Source organism: Bactrocera latifrons, unplaced genomic scaffold, assembly GCF_001853355.1.
Source record: "Bactrocera latifrons isolate USDA-ARS-PBARC rearing strain unplaced genomic scaffold, ASM185335v1 scaffold_60, whole genome shotgun sequence".
Classification (NCBI taxonomy): Eukaryota; Metazoa; Arthropoda; class Insecta; order Diptera; family Tephritidae; genus Bactrocera; species Bactrocera latifrons.
The window spans coordinates 298,397-315,481 of record NW_017537268.1 but is presented as its reverse complement, the minus strand read 5'-3'; the positions used below and the strand labels follow the sequence as shown (position 1 = coordinate 315,481).

General features: G+C 40.9%; 1 protein-coding gene across 1 annotated transcript; it reads right to left on the bottom strand.

Moving 5' to 3' along the window:
• Nucleotides 1-6: 6 nt before the first annotated feature.
• Nucleotides 7-16,875, bottom strand: LOC108974992. Its single transcript, XM_018943170.1, has 6 exons — nucleotides 16,478-16,875; nucleotides 10,556-10,885; nucleotides 10,185-10,362; nucleotides 9,855-9,958; nucleotides 2,471-2,548; nucleotides 7-2,395 (listed from the first exon to the last, which is right to left on the bottom strand). Exons 1-6 carry the CDS (start codon nucleotides 16,847-16,849, stop codon nucleotides 2,276-2,278), a joined length of 1,182 nt encoding a protein of 393 aa, XP_018798715.1. The 5' UTR covers nucleotides 16,850-16,875; the 3' UTR covers nucleotides 7-2,275.
• Nucleotides 16,876-17,085: the final 210 nt, after the last annotated feature.

Below are 17,085 nucleotides of genomic sequence, written 5' to 3'. Positions count from 1 at the left end.
AAAAAAAAATGCGATTTAATTTCGTTTTCGAAACGAGCTTTTTGAGCTTTCTTCTTTTGTTTAAGCCTGTTCAAAGTAGCTTTTACATTATTATCGCAGAAAACTTTTAATGTGCGAACAGTTTCGTTAATAGCGAAAAAAGCTTTTTGAGCATTCATTGTATTTAAGTCTGTTCAAAATAGCTTTTATGTTAAAGGCACTGCAATAATATTTTTTTTATTCCACAAGTTTGGCTTCTCTTTAAGCATGTAGAAAAAATCTAAAATTTACTGCAGCAGATTTAGAGAAATAATTCTCTGAAGAGTATTTTATATAAGTTGCTCTCAGCTGTTAATGACTGAAGCCTAGCACAAGCAACATTTAATGATGTTTGGTTACATTTCTTAAGATCAGGAAAATGGTTTTGAAAAGCACTTCGTACTTAAAATATTCACTTTTGTGTTTGCAGTTACTTAAAATATTGCTTTCAGCCAAAAATGGTATTAAATCGCGAAAAATTTGATGTTATGGTGTATTGAATCGAGGTCGTAGATCGGAAACGAGTTTCGTGCAGTTCATTCAAAATCAGTTGCTGTTCCGGAAACTATCGATGCTGCGGCCAAACTGGTAAAGAGCGTGAGATTGAGGCAACTAGAGGCATTACTGGGACCAGTATATAATATAGTCAATATTGCATGAATATTTGATTTTAGAAAATTTCACGATGATAAGAGGATGCAAGCGATAAAAACTTTGTAAATTCGTCGAATTTTTGTTTGATTTGAAACAAATTCATTTAAAAAATCCACCTTTCATGTTCATTTTCGAAACAAGCGACAAATGATTTTTGAATGCGAAAGCACATAAATGCGACTTAAAAAAGTTCCCACGTGGGATTGCAACTGCCCTTGGTCCTTGCTATTACAGACACCTATAATTCCCAACACAAGCAGCATGCGACAGAAAATGAATTATCAACTGTGGCGTTTTCAATATAGAGCATACAACTGGCAACGGAAAACCAAACACACACCAACATAATATACACGTATGTATATACATATTCTTATGAATGCATATATATGTATGTACATATGTAGTATGTATTTATTGATGTGCGCAATAAAGCGCATTCGGTCAGTTGGCGGCATCGATCGGACAGCACTGTTCTGGCGTTTAAGCGAATGCCAGCCATACACATAAACAAAAAAGCAACAGAGCGAGTGCGGAGCCACCCTGTACGGCCGGTTTAACAAGTCCGTATTCCTTGCGCTTGTCCAACGGTTTGTTGGCCATTTGGTTTGCGCTTATTCACTGCTAATCCCTGGTGTATTGGACATTGTTATCCCCTTTTAAGCACATTGACGCCCGAAAGGATTTGCCATGCCCGTCGCTGGTTTCACGCTGCTCGTGGCTCTTTGTTCATTCACTTGGTCAACAGTGTCGGAGCCGGACCGCACAGCTTCGACTGTGAAAGTGAATGATGTGCCTAATTTATCGCCCACCCAAACCGTTATGTGTGTGTGTACAGTTGCAATTTGGTCGATGGTCGATGGTTTAGTGAGCGCAGACACTTATACATATATGTGTGTATGGATGCATGTGTGTGCGTGTGTGTTCTCATGCTGTGCGTAGCGGTCCATTGGAATGACTTAAATTATTGGTGCGGATTTTAATTGAGGTTTTTGCCATTTGCATTTATGTGTGTTGTTGGGTTCCATGCCACATCGGCCACAGCGTCGCTGCCACTGAGTGCTGCCCTTAAAACTGCAAATGAAACTAATTTATCCAGCAAACTTTATACGCAACTACAAAAGCTGCGTTATCGTTGTTGCTGCTGTTTTTGCTGTGTCTCCTTCTGCTTTGTGGCATTGCGATTTTTTGTCCGTTTTTACGTTTTGCGTCAGGCAATTCGAGAAATGGAAAATTGAATGCATAATTACAACCGCAAAGTTATTATCATTTTCGCACCATCGCCGCAACTGATGAATTATTTCCTCAAGCCGCACCCCACTGCAGCGCGTTGCACTTTGTGTACCTCTTGCAGCACATTTCTGCGTTAAGCATGACTCGCTCACAGTTGGTTCTCGTAGATATGTTTGTCAATATCGTTCACTATCGCCCTCTTTGCCGCGCTGCTGCTGCACATCGCCTCCCCTGAGTCGTCCTTATTGACTTCCTTATCGTTTTCTGTCGCCTCTTGCGCTTTGCTCACCGCCGGTATCTCTTTCCCGTTATCTGCATCGTTCACCTCTTTTTGTTCCGTTGCTTCTGTCGCCGCGCCTTTCGCCGTGTCCTAAGGATGCTTCGTGTAATTGTTGAGTGGCATTTCGTTGACCATGGTGTGCGTCACCTCCTTGCCCCTGTCGTGTATGCCCTTGTCATGCGTTTCGCCTTTTTTCTTCTGCGTCTTCAACTATATGAAATAATTAATGAAATATATATTGTTTTGGTCAATGATTTACGCAGGGGAATTTTATTTAATAGTTACTCGTCTTATTGTCTCTTCGAAATTCTGATGCGGCTCCACACGCTTCATGGTGCTGCAGGCTTTAAACTTCTCCGCGGACTGGAAAAAATAATGATTGAGAACAGAAGAAAGATATGAAAAAATTTTACCAAATATTGAAATATATATTTATTAAATAAATTAACTTAAGCTGCAGGTATTGTATTCCTCTGGAAACAACTTGCACAAAATTCAAACTCGAGTCAATGGAATCAAGTCTAAGAACAGCAACAGAGACTTCGCTGCATGCTTCTCCCAGCCTTTTCTCTTCTTTCTACTATGTACCTCGGGATTACTCGACAAAACGTAGGCTCTACCAGCTTTCAGCTGTCTCCATCTAACCGATGTACTCCTAGAGTCGTTTCAATGACAAAAATACTCACCAAAAAACCTAAAAATATTAGAGCGCAACTGCGTTAACTCTCCTAAATACACTCTTAAAATACTTTTACAGATATTGATCCTGTCAGATAAAGTGATTTTTCATCACAATTTTTGGTTGTTAAGTGGTTAAATCCACTTCCCATATTTATTTGACCATCAATCGTTAATAAGACTGCTTCTGGCCAAAACAAGTGGGTTTGTATGGTTGAGAAGCTTACATAGCTTTAAATCAAGAGGATAGACAACTAGTCTGACAGTCTAAAAACATAGCAGCGTTTAAAGAAAGATTGAATTGTCCTAAAATTTTGACCGTGTATGCCTACCCAAACCAAAACACTGAAAAAGCATTGTATACATGTAGAGAAAATGGGGCAATGCACTGAAAGTGGTCCGAGTGATCACTGCAGCAAATACGAAGAACGCTGTTAAAAAATGTGTTTAAAAATAAACTGACTGTCACTCAAAAACTTTTAGTATGTTATTTTCAAAAGTCTTATCTATGGAAATACGAAAAAAAATCGATTTTTCTAATTTCACACTGGTGTGCCTCTTAAGTCGGTTCCCAACATGACGGAACAGGATTAATATCTGGTCAAGGACCAAGCTGAAATTATTTTAAGTTATTTTGTGGTGTCTTAAAACAACAATAACAAAAAAAATACATTTGAAAATGATACAGACTTTGTTAGGAAAGGAAGAGGACCGGTTTTTTTCAGCCTTGACTGTACTTCGGAGCGTGCGCGCACCGACTGGATTTGGTAGAGGGTGTTCCTAGATAACGAACGAGCACCTGGAGAGTCAGGACAAACATTTTCGCGTGACGCCGAAAATGCAGCGTACGTTAGAGCAGAGGTAAACGATTAAATTCTGTATGAAACTCGGTAAATCTGCGACAGGGATGTTTGCTATAATCAAGCAGGCTTAACCAGATGCAGATTTAGCAAAAAGTGGCGTGTGTCGGTGGCACCCGGCTTTTTTGGAGGGTCGGGAAGAGGTCGCTTTGAAAGGCCGTGCTGGAAGATTGTTCGACAAACACCGACAATGTAACTCGTGTGCTTAAAGATTTGTACTCAGACCATCGACTAATTCATCAAAATTTGTAGTTCGTGGCATTGTGACGGAGCACTTAAACATATGCAATGTGTAAGCGAAGGTTGTCTCAAAAATGCTCATTGATGACATGACAATGCTGACAAAACAGATTTTTTGGCAAAATGGATTGACTATTAACGAGTTATGACTGTTATATGAAAATGTTAGCGTCCAAATCTAGCGATGCTGTGAACCAACTTAACAAATTTTCATTATGCACCACCACATTGCCGCTTATAATTACTACTCAAATGAAGTATTTTAACGCCAACTACTTTAAAGCCATTTACCACCAACAATAACACAAAAGAAAACTTAATAACCAAGTAATGAGATGAACTTTGTGTGCGCTCACTCGCCACTGCCACTGGCAGGAAAGGAAGGAAAATCGACCGGACAAAAGATTAGCGCGAAGCGCGATAAAAATAATAATCCAAGCGACACCTGAAACAAAAACGCTTAACACAAGCAAACAACAACAGCAACATAACCACTTCACGGCTCTCGACAGTTTGCTCGCCCGCTTAGTGACTTGTCCAGCGAGATGCCGACGCTGAAGCGCCACAAACGCCAGCTAAAATCCACCTTTCAAATAGCGATTGAAAAAAGTGGTAGAATAGAAGAAGCTACCAACTAGTTAGTAAAAGGCGTGGGCGAAAACATGAGCCAAAGTAACATTTCCGCAGCAGACCACGTAATGAGCGAAACTCCACGGCATTTAAACACAACTTTTAAGCAACACCAACAACTCTTACTCACTCACTTCACTTCATTGACTCATCCACTCTCTCTTTCTCTCTTTCTCTAGAGAACTCGCAAGTCTTTTCAGCTAAAACTTTTTTTTTAATATAGTAAAACGCCGAACCCGCACCTGCGTTGCGTTCGTTTTGGCTTCTTGCAACAACAGGATGTCAGCGATGTGACTCCACAATACGACAACGTGAACGGCAATAACAAATATGGTAAAGGCAAATAAAATACAAAAGCAATACTAAATTGTGTAAACTAAAACGAAAGGCGCTGGCAGCGCGACTACATAACTTCCAGGAAACCGAGAAGTAGTCGCTTTTGAAATAAAATTGCTGCCGTGTACCGCCAACAAACGGTAACTGAGAGACGCAGAAAAGCGCTACGACTGCTCGGAACAGCCTCATCTCTCAATGCTTGACATCCAAGTCCGAGTCCAGAGTCGATTGCCCGAAGTCAAAGCGTATTTTCCGGCACCTCAATGCGCAGTTGAGGTAATTCACAAAAATTGACCACAAAAACAAAAAGGCGCATGCAAAACAAGCAAAAAAAAAATATTAAATAAAAATTTAGTATAAACCGCAAAGGACGGAAGAATACAAAACATCAGCGGACGACCACAAAGGCGCAAAAAAAGTACACAATTCACTTGCTGTGGGACCGAACGGGAAGTTATACAATTTTTTGTAGAATAGGGTGTGTATGTGTGTGTGTGTGCGTACTTTCGGGAGGACATTGTGTCAAGCACAAATAAACACGTCCGCTGTGAAAAAGACAACAAGCAGCGCAACATTAGTAGTCGCCAGAGCCCAACAACAAGAGTTCATAAAAAACAGAAAACGAAACCGCAACAAAAAAGCAAAATTCGTTTAAATATTAAATGAACAACTGGAAATGATTTAAAATATAAAAAAGAAGTGAATGGCTAACAAAAGCTCTTCAGAGATTAAGAAGTCAAAAATGATTGAAGCAGTGAACTTTCTGACTGAACCCCTTTTCGATGCGCTTAGAAGTGAAAGGAATATTTTCACATTTTTTTTTTTTTATTGTAAAGGGTCATCCATTTCGAGGTACTCTACTTTTTTAAAGAAAAAAATAGAAACTTCAAGTTTCATGGGGAGTGTTTATTATCATTCGAAAGAACATATTTTAAAGATTATCTCTTTCAAATGGTGACCGCGGTTATGTCTCAGATGATCCATCCGTTGAGTCCAATTTTCGGTGACTCGTTCGAGCAATTCGACTGGCAATTGGCGAACGACACGCGTGATGTTTTGCTGAATCGAAGCGCGATTGACCGGTTGAAATTTACACTTCACATATTTCCACAGGAAAATGTCTAACGGTCTGATATTGCACGAACTTGGTGGCCAATCCAATGGCCCAATGAGTCTCAAGATGGGTGATGGTGACCATAAGTTGAACGAAGCGCATAAAACACACTCTTCACAGAACATAAATTTTCGTAATAAAGTTGAACGATTTGTAAACGTTGTTCAGGCATAAGTCTTTCATGATGAAATGCCAAACAGTACTGAACAAAAGCAACATAATAGCCTGACACGACTCACGCGTGATCTGTCAAAAAACGAGATGTTGAAAAAAATACCTCCACTTGGATGACCCGTTATTTGCAAGAGTTTTATAGTACTAATATTCTCTGAACACTTGGGCAAAAATTATTTTTGAGACAAGGTAGGTAAGAAGAACGGAATTTGATGGCAAAACATTGCCTACATTTGGGGGGAATTTTCAAAACGTGGCCTACATTCAGGTTCATTTGAAATTTAAAAATTCTCAAGCAAGATCCTTGTCAAAAATATCTAATTTCAAATGGTGTTATACATATCAGATTCGAACACAACTTCATATTGGATGTATATTTTATTATTTTCACCAACAATATATATATTCCTTAAATAATATCAGCATATAATTGTCAGCTGAAAATATTCAATAAATTTTTGATTTCAAGACTATAATTTAACTATACCTCGGACTAACTTAATACAATTTCCCACTACCCAATCACCATCCTTAACTTAAAAGGGTGGCAACGAATGGTTGAACATGAATTACAAAGCACAATATTGAAGCAACACCGAGGTGTGTGTAAAAAGATACGAGTTGGAGGTGTTAAGGGAAAAGAAAAAAGGAAAAGCAAATAGGTACACATATTTGTTGTAAAAACAAATACAGGAAATTTCGGTCAAAAAACTTAGGGCGGACGCGCAGCCGAACACAATGGGGAAAGCTATAAAAGGCAACCACACCGAAAAAAGAGTAACCGCATAAATGTGCACGAGACCGCAATGACAACAGCGCGACGTAAAGGTGCAAATGAACAAAATCCTCCACAAGCCCACACGGCGATCCAATTTGTGCCCCGACAATTCGAATATGGTTAGGACGAAAATGAAAATACCGGAAAAAGCAACCTTGGAATGTGGCATATGTAAAAAGCAACGCAAATGAAAAAACAACAAAGTAAACAACAAAGCGAAAAAACAAGGGAACTACATTAAGCTGTCTACTCTCCCACTAAACAAAAGTACATGATATTTGTGTCTAGCTTTACATACTTATGTACATAGTATATATGCTTCATCACCCTCTCTTACTTTGCTCAAGGCGCTCAAAACACATCCGCAACTTGAGCAACTAGAAAATAGTTGTTTCCCTCGTTTACCTGAAATTGTTGCAATTTAAAGTTTGAGCAATAAAAGTCATATGAAGTATGTTAGGGGGAGCTCAGCACTCACGGACACACACACACCCACACACACACTTAAGGAAGCTATCATCAACTAGATTAGAGTAACAATTGCTGTTGTTGTTCGCACGCAAACTTTGAAGAAGTGGCAATTACTTTTAATTGCCACGGAGCTACTTAACGTGTTTACTGCAAAAGGGTTTGGCGAATTATCAAGAAAATTGTAACAATTCAAGTGAAGTGCAAATTAGGAGTATTATACTATTTATGAATGGCAAATTACGTCCTAACAATAGTGCATTCAGAATTGTGTTTTTAGAAAAACTGGCATATCTGTATTTCAATCTGCAAAGCCGATGAGCTGGTAAGAAAAGGCACCCATAACCAAATTTCATGAGGATGGGAACGAGCAGTAGCTTTGTGGGTATTCGCGTGAGCTCAGCAAGTGTTAGTCCACAACCTCCACTTGTAGGGTTTCAAAAACCTTCTAATCCTCCTAGAAAGGCTCACATAACCACGAGAATAGGCGTACTAACGAGACATTGTCCCATTGGCACGCATGCGGTGAAGCCGACTTGACTTGACTTGACTTGAATTTTTACGAGCCCGCGCAGTCGGCTTAAAGAGAAAGTAGCCGTCTTTGTGGCAACTTATAGACGTACTGTATGTATGCAAGTGTCTTTTTTATCCATACATAGGTTTATGGATATCATAATGGATAAGCGTTTATAGCAATGCAAGTGGATTTATTCGTGAGCTCCACAGTAAGCAAATTACCATACCTAACCCACCATATACTGAGCCCAAGGTTACATTGTATTTATTTTGAAAATTCTTTATTTATTCTTCCAAATCAATTTCATCCCCTTCAAAGTAATCCTCTCCCGATGCAATGCATTTATGCCAACGGATTTTCCCACCTTCGAAACACTGGTTGTAGGCCTTCCCGTTCCATCTTCGCTGCGACTTGAATCTCCCCTATCGTTGTTTTCGGAGCGATCTTTTGAGCTTGGTGATCAGCCAGAAGTCGCACGGCGTCAGATCAGGTGAACACGGTGGTTGCGGAACGATATGGGTTGAGTTTTTGGCGAAATGATCACGAATTACGAAGGCAGTATGGGATGGTGCATTATCGTGGTGTAAAAGCCAAGAATTGTCTTTCCACAATTCCGGCCGTTTTAGGCGGATAGCGTTACGCAGACGACGCATAACGTTCAAATAATATTCCTTGTCGACTGTTTGATCGGTTGGAAGGAATTCATAATGCACAACACCACGATAATCGAAGAAAACAGTCAAGATGACCTTGACTGTTGAGCGACTTTGGCGCGATTTTTTTGGTCTCAGCTCTCTTTTGGCACGATATTCGCTCGACTAATCGATTGTTTCGTAATTGTAACACCCTGCTAGTCGGAAAGCATCGTTTCACACACTTCAACGCGACATCCTTCAAAAAGGTATTGGCTGAGCCTTTCGATATGCCAACTTCATCAGCAAGGTCTCAACAACACCAAATCTTTGATTTGTTGAACGTGAGCTTCGTCGGTTGAGGTTGATGGTCGCCTTGGACGCGCTTCGTTTTCGACACGTTCACGGCCGGCTTGGAACTCTCTATACCACTTGTAAAAATTTTTTTAGACATAGCCTCATCATCAAAGGCTTTCTGCACCATCCTCAACGTATCCGCAGCAGAAAATTGATTCGAACACAAAATTTAATGCAAATTCTTTGCTCAACAAATTTTGACATCGCAGAAAACGAAAAACTCACTTTTAGCAGCTCACAAAACGACACGTATCTCAAACACTAATGAATGGTTTGATATGAAATTTGACATAAATGTGACTGACAGTACTACCAATCTAAGAAAAAATAATAATTCTCCAAATCCTTCGACACGCGCAGTTTAAATTCAAATGTCACCTTATATTTTGAAAATTTCCAATAAAATTAAACGTTCTCGAGTTGTTTTGTTAAGCAATGTGGCAACAAGAAATAAAAGATCATGTGATATCAAACCGCTAGACTTTTTCCTCTGAGGATATGTAAAGTCTAAAGTCTATACAGACAATGCCGCTTCGCTTCACGCCACAAGCCATCACGCGTATCATTCGCCAGTAACCAACCGAAACGCTCGAAAGAGTAATCGAAAATTGGACTCAAGGAATGGACCATCTGAGACTTAAAGCTGACCAGCACTAAGCAGAAGTAATCCTCAAAAAAAATAAAATAACTAAAAAAATGTTCTTTCGAATGATAATAAACATTCTCCAATAAAGTTTTTTTTTTTTTTTTTTTTTTTTTTTTTTTTTTTTTTTTTTTTTTTTTTTTTTTTTTTTTTTTTTTTTTTTTTTGAGCACGCTACCCCGAAATGGATCAGCCTTTATTTACCAAACTTAATGCGCCTACATACTTATATCTTTGACTTACCTTCAATTGCATTTCTTCGTTCGGGTTATTTTCTTCGGCTCCTTTGTTCAGACCGCTGAGGAAACGCGCAAATACCGTACGTCTTTTATTCCGACTACGACCCTCTGGTTAGAAGAGAAATGTAAAAAATATTAAAAGTAATAATTTATGTTGAAATAACTCAGTTTTTTTTTCTTTAAAAAAAAAATATAGAAATATCTCCAAAAATATTAGTATTAAAATCTTCTAAGAGCATGTAAAAATTACATTTTCAAAATTTCTTGTTCTTAAATTCCTCACACACGCCCATTCAAATGAATACTCACATTGTTATTTCCATGTTGCACCTACCTGTTGCCGAGAAATCGTAGAAGAAATTCCGCCTGGCGCCCGGATAGCTGTGCTGCATGCCATTCAGGTTAACCGCCGATTTCGAATCAATTGCACTTCTGGCCATGCGATTTGCCAAATCGTTTTGCGCAAAGCTGTAGATTTCATTCTCCTCACGATTGGAAAGGCAACTAGATGGCTGCAAATGGCCATAAAACAACCAGAAAAAAGTGTTAGTCAAAAAAAAACTCCAAAAAAACAGGTGCAACAAAAACCACCGAAAATAAATCAACAACATCATTTGATAAAGTGCATGCAATAAAAATGTGAGGAAAAAAGTAAATTTGAGCTACACTCGGTATTGGGCACGGATATACACGGCGTATACGTACCAAATATTTTCCAGGCACATACAATGGTTGGCTGTGACTTGTCGGCAGAGTTGATTGATTTGCGATATTGCCGCCAATAATGCCGAATCCACCGCCGCCGCCGCCGCCGCCGCCCATCATCCCCGACATGACGCTGACACCGATGCCACCGCTGCTGCTGCTGCCGCCCGCGCGCCGCGACAAAGTGTGGCCGGTCGAAATGCGCACATGGCGCTCCTTCCACTTGGAAACGCGCACCTCCTCGATGGCGTCCAACACGTCCTCGTACGGCATATTAATCTGTTTGCTATAGTGCGCGGCAAGGCCCTCCAAATAGCCGCGTTTGCCCTCCTGCAACAAGAAACACACAAGAAGCAGAGCAAATCGAATGTGAGTGCGAAAAAGTCTGGCAAAAGCTCGTCAACTGTATCAGAGTAACAGTAACTTGAAAGGCAATCAGCGTAGGCGAACAGTAATAAAAAGCGTTGCGCTGCAACTCTTTACAAGCGCGTAAATTTCAAACGAAGCATCATGTGAAAGGCGCCCAGCGGGGGTTAATGGAGGCGAAATTTGCTAAAGTGCTCTCAAATGCATCAGCAGAATCGCTTCTTAATTCATAGACATACATACTGATATAAATATCAAATCATTTTAAGTCACCGCCTGCCTTTAGCTAGCAAGAAAAGTTCATATCTCCTGGTGATTAGTAAGGAGCTGCCACTTCGCCGCAGACAAATGTGATAAACACACTCTGGCGCTACTACTTTTGTACAAATATGTACAGAATGCTGTATTTATAACATGAAATATTTAAATTTGTAATTATGGAAATGCTAAGTTGCGATGAGTGCCGCTGATGAGTCAACGTCATCGTCGTCAGCAGCAAACTAAATACTTGCAGCGTTTGAGCCGCTTGTGAGGCATTGCACTTGCTTCAAGTGTGTTGTTTTGTCTCAACATCACACCCACACCCACACATATATGCGAATACAGCTCTCAGACACACTATTGTAGACACCCTAGCACTTGACATTGAACTGCCATAATGCCACGCCGCCATTTCATTCTATGCACCGAGCGTTGCCATATTTCAAATACGAGCGTGTGACGCAAATCGCGCTGCTATTCGGGTTGGGACTCATATGCGCCACGCCGCCGACAATTGGCTGTCTTACACCTGCATATGAGTTAGAGTGTTGTTCTTGTACCTTTGTGAGTTTCTTCAAGTGCAATTAGTTGAGACGCGCTCGAGTAATGTGGCAACAAAATTCATAAGCCGCCAGACAAATTGTCTGAAGCACAATGTATACATGAGTAGTGATTTAATATCTGTGCACAAACACGAACTTATACATTTACTACTATGCAAAAAAAAATAGTAAGACTTTGTTTATGATTTTAAAATTCTTAATTTATTCTTAAAAATTTGTTATTATGCCAACGAATACGGTTCCTACGGCACGATATTGATGGAAAATTTGGTCGCGCAAAGGACGCATAACACTCAAATAGTATTCCTTATTGGCAGTTTGGCTGGCCGGAAAGAGTTCATAGCGCACAATACCTCGTTAATCGAAGAAAACTTTCAACCTAACCTTATCTCTTGACCTCCTTGGACGTGTTTTTTTCGGCTTCGGTTTTATGACATTTCTGACTGTTACTAATCGATTCTCAAGCACCACCTCCTTTTTTTTTTTTTTTTGACATGCTGATCATCGGTGGGTGCTGCTTTGTGGAGTAATTTAACTTATCGTAAAAATCGCCGAATGTACATTATGTACTTCAGAAATAGCCAAAGCGTATATTAAGCACTAAAAAATTATTTTGCTGTGACATTTGGCTCATATGTCACTGACTTGCATACAAACTAGGAAAAAATATTTCGTCGAATAGGGTTTCGCGCAGCGAATTTAAATTAAAAATTCTTACACTTGTCATACTCCGAAAATAAAGTTCATGACCAGTCGTTGCCCTCGGTCTGCTGTCTCGTCTACAGATATCCAAATATTGCGTAGTCGAAAAAGTCTTTTCATATTTCTAATCACATCTCAATTTATTTCATCAGTGTAAAACTTTTCTGCTTTCTCGCGGAAAAACTGCGACAAGTAATTTTCACTTCATTAAGGGTGTTCTGCATTAACCCAAACATATGGTAGTCCGATGGGGCAAGGTCAGGCCAATATCTCAGTTTTTGCCAAGTCATCAAAGATGTGTGTGGTCCAGCGTTGTCCTGATGGAAGACGAAGCCCTTTCTGTTGATCAGTTCTGGCCGATTTTTTTCGATGGCTTGTTTCCATCTCATCAGCTGTTGACTGGAAAAGGTAGAATAAATCGTTCGACTAGGCTGTAGCAGCTCATAGTAGATGATAACTTTCCAATCCCACCAAACACTAAGCATAGCCTTTGGAGGCGTCAATCCTGGCTTTGCGATAATTTGTTTTTAGCTTCGCCAAGCTTAGACCATGACCTTTTTCTCACAATATTGCCATATTTGATCCACTTTTCGTCTCAGTTTACCATTCGCTTCAGAAATGCTTCGATTTCATTTCGTCTCAGCACAGAATCGCAGTTGTTAATTCGGTCCATTAAATTGTTTGTAGACAATTCATGTGCACAGAGCTTTTTTATGTAGTAGGCCATTTTTAAATTGTTCAAAACCATGATGATGATGAGTGTTATGTTCCTTAGCGATGTGATGGCTGCTTATGTGACAGTCCTGGTCACTCTTCTCCATAATTTCATCGACTTTTTCAACGATAGTTCGACCAGAGCTAGGTGCATCTTTCACATCGGAATCGTATGGCACAATGTGATTGGTAGCACTGAAGACATACGACTTCAAGGACATCTGTTGACAAAATGCGGAAAGACTTTTTCGACTACCCAATATATTAAAATCTCCATAAATTATTAATAAAATGGCTAAGCAACCATAAGGCAAGTCGGTAAAGTGTATACCAATCTCAACAATCAAGATTTTATGTGACCTCTTCTAGCCGAAATGTGAAATCGTACGAAATCGGTCAAGAATGATGCCCATGTTAACATACTTTCCAAGACAAGTGACGCTATGACTATCAAATCGTGTCACATAGTGTCTCATGTCGCAGCATTCATAAAACTGTATGCAGTTATGATGCGTGTAGATGAGATTGTGGAAGTTATGTAAATAGTCATTCAAGCACAAAGCACTTGATACAAGTGAAATAGAGAACTATTTACACATATGCACCCAGATATAGTGAAAGAACATTGCAACTAATATGCATGGCAAATATCTGTGTCAATGTATCAGGGGCAAACACCTGACGTATTCTTCAAAGCAACGCACCCCTACGACATTCCAACTTCGTGACCCAGTCAACTTTAAAGAGTTTTTAGACCGCTGTAAGTCAGCGATTTCAATCGTACTACAACAGTTATTCATCACCAACAATATGTGCGGCCCTCTCCTGCAGCGCTGCTGTCACATTGAAGTCGTGTAAGTAAAGTCATCAAAAACGCATTTTCCCTTCCGAAAGTTTACAGCCCTCTCCCTTACGCGCATAAACAGCTACAATCGTATTTGTTTGTATTTGTTCACATGCGCAACCTACAAGACATACACGCTGTCAATACGTCACTGCAGCTCCGGCTCCTGCTCCTGCTGTACAGGCTGCCACTGAAGCCGCAGCTGTTGAAAGCGTAATTGAGACGTGTTGCCATATTCTGTGATGTGGATGCATTTTGTACACAACAACGCCGCTTTACGCCACATGCAGCAGCTAGCTACTTTCTTGCGTGCCACATTATACTTGGCGCGTTGCAGTCGCTATCTTCGTAAAGTTCTACAAAGGGCGCAAAGGGCGACGAGCGCAGATATAATAAGATAACCACGCACGTTCGACATCTTGGAAAATTATTATTCTTGCTGCGACGATTTGACGAGCAGCAGCGCGCGCATGCAGCGGGAGCGTACGGATAATGGCGTCGCAATGTGTTTGCGGGTAAAGCATCTGCCGTTGACGCGCCAGTGCAAACCCACAGGAGCTGCAGCGCGCCTACCTTCACCATGACACTGAGTACGCGAGAGGCTAGGTGACTATGAGTAACTGTAATTAGCAGCTTGGCGCTCAAGCGGATGCGTATATTTATATCCTCTTCTAAATATATATGTACACATTTATACATATGTACTTATTTGCAAACTTACCGACGGCATAAAGTTTTCGAAATCTCTTCCTTACTTAGACACCGCTTGCAGCGGCGCTTGTTGGATTTACCAATTGATAGTCGCGCTGTTTGTGCCACTTAACGCAAATCCTTTGCGTTGTTTCTTTTTGTTAGTGTATTTACTATTAATGGAACTTGAGACATTATTGTTTGCATGTGCGGAGGTTACTCGGTATAAACGCTACGAGAAGAACGCTGATAAGGCACGTTTCGATTATGCTTAGCGCCTTCACAGTTCTCACGGGTTATTGTTGGGTGCAACTAATAAAAAACACTTTAACTCCTGCATTCAACATTAGTCACACTTTAAGAGGCTTTCGGATGGCTTTATTGCATAAAGAACACCGTGGCTTTAAAGACCGTTGGTTCCTTATGACAATATATAATCCGGTACGTTCGAAGAGCTAAGCATTGTAGGCTTTGACAAGTCAGCGTTGGATGGAAAAATATGTCCCAAAGTGTAGTGGGCTTGGGACACGCCACATAAAAAAATACTCTCAATGAGAAGGATACCACAGCCTCAGAGGGGGACCCCCCTTTTGATGACGACCATGGCAAATGCACTAAAGATTTCGATCTAATGGCATATACCTGGAATGACCGGTCCTCTAATTGGGAAGGTGCCTCTGCACAGCTGGTTGATTGAAAAGAGTAACATCGCCGCCAACCAAGAAATGTGATGGACGGGACAAGGACTGTGGCGTGTATATCCTTGTGGCATTTACTATAGCGGCCATATAAAGGATCGCAAATTTGGTGTAGGTTTCGTGGTGGGAGATAGTCTCCGTCGCCGGGTACTGTCATTCACTCCGGTGGATGAACGTCTGACCACAATCTGCATCAAAGTGAACTCTTCAACACATCGCTGATTTGCGCCCACGCCTCGATGGAAGAAAAGGAAGATATGACCACAGATACCTTCTATGAGCGCTTAGAGTGCACCAAAAATAGCTGCCGAAGCCAGGATGTCAAAATCGTGCTTGGCGACTTTAACTCCAGAGTGGGCAAAGATGCTATCTTTGGCTCAAAGATCGATAAATTCTGCCTCCATGATGAAACATCCACAAATGGGTTAAGGCTGATCGACTTCGCCGAGGCCCGAAATATGGTTATTTGTAGTACTAGATACCAGCATAGGAAAATTCATCAAGCTAGCTGATTATCGGATCGAAAAACCACCAACTTGTTCCACGATGTTCTGATAAACGGGAGACACGTCTCCAGTATCTTAGACGTGCGTACACTCTGAGGTCTTAACATCGACTCGGACCACTCTCTTGTTACAGCAAAGATACGCACCCGCTTCTATGTATCAAAATCGCACATCAACAAACACAAGGTAGCATTGATCGAGAAACTGCAATTACAATAGACAGCCGAATAATTTTCTACTTGACTCGCACTCCTGCTCTCTGAGAGCGATAGTCAGCTCGTCCCCAATAAAGAAGAAGAGAAAAAGCAATTAAAATTATAATTGGGAAACTTGTTATACTTGCGCGTGTTATTCATTTGATATTATGTCTAATAATTAAAATTCCTAAGCTAATTGCTCTTTTATCAAAGCACACAACCAAATGTACAGTCAAGACAACAACCGTCAGGGTTAAAAACAGCTTTCAAATATTTGTCCCAATTTCTTTGATACTGCTCAAAACATGTCACAAAAGACTAAAGGCAAGTGTCTTACTACCGCAAAGCGACTGCCTAAAATCATTCCTGTAAGATACTTACCGGCGTCGAATAGGGATGCGCTGTCAGCCGAATGCCATCGGCCTCCAAATGACGCTTCATAATGGCCTCCAGCTCCTTCATAGTCGTCGGCGCATCACAATCGGTTGCCAAAATCTCATTGCTACTGCTCAACGCCTTCGGATCGTTGATCATCACATACACAATGGCGGCGCCCTTCTCGCGCAACGAGCGCACACTCTTCAGCAGTTTGTTGCGATGTTGCACCGTATCCACACCGATTGCGTCCAAATCAATATCGCCAATTTGTTTGCAAATCTCCAGTTCATCGTAACCGTTCTCCATGAAACTCTCGGCATACTGTTGCATGCCAATGGCGCGCAACCACTCGCAGACGATGTTGTTGTGTGGCATATTGGCGTTTTCGTATCACGTGGCCGTTAGCGTGCAGCTGCTGCTAGTAGCGGACGTATTCGGTGGCGGGAAGGTGATGTCGAGCGGTGCAAAACTTACCTTCGGCGTTTTGATTGCAGGTTTCGTTTTAGTCGATTTCGTTGTTGTAGTTGTGGATGTTGAAGCGCCCGATACCAATGCCGATGCAGTCGGTGCGGTGGGTGTGCTGAGTTGCAAGCACGCGGCCGAAGTGTTGC

Excerpts from the sequence above, each read along its gene's own strand:
- LOC108974992 (XM_018943170.1), bottom strand. The coding sequence starts at position 16,849 with ATGCCACACAACAACATCGTCTGCGAGTGGTTGCGCGCCATTGGCATG. Across the intron at positions 10,886-16,477 it reads CGCATCCCTATTCGACGCCG|GAGGGCAAACGCGGCTATTT; the intron begins GTAAGTATCTTA and ends TTCTTGTTGCAG. Across the intron at positions 2,396-2,470 it reads TCGAAGAGACAATAAGACGA|TTGAAGACGCAGAAGAAAAA; the intron begins GTAACTATTAAA and ends TATTTCATATAG.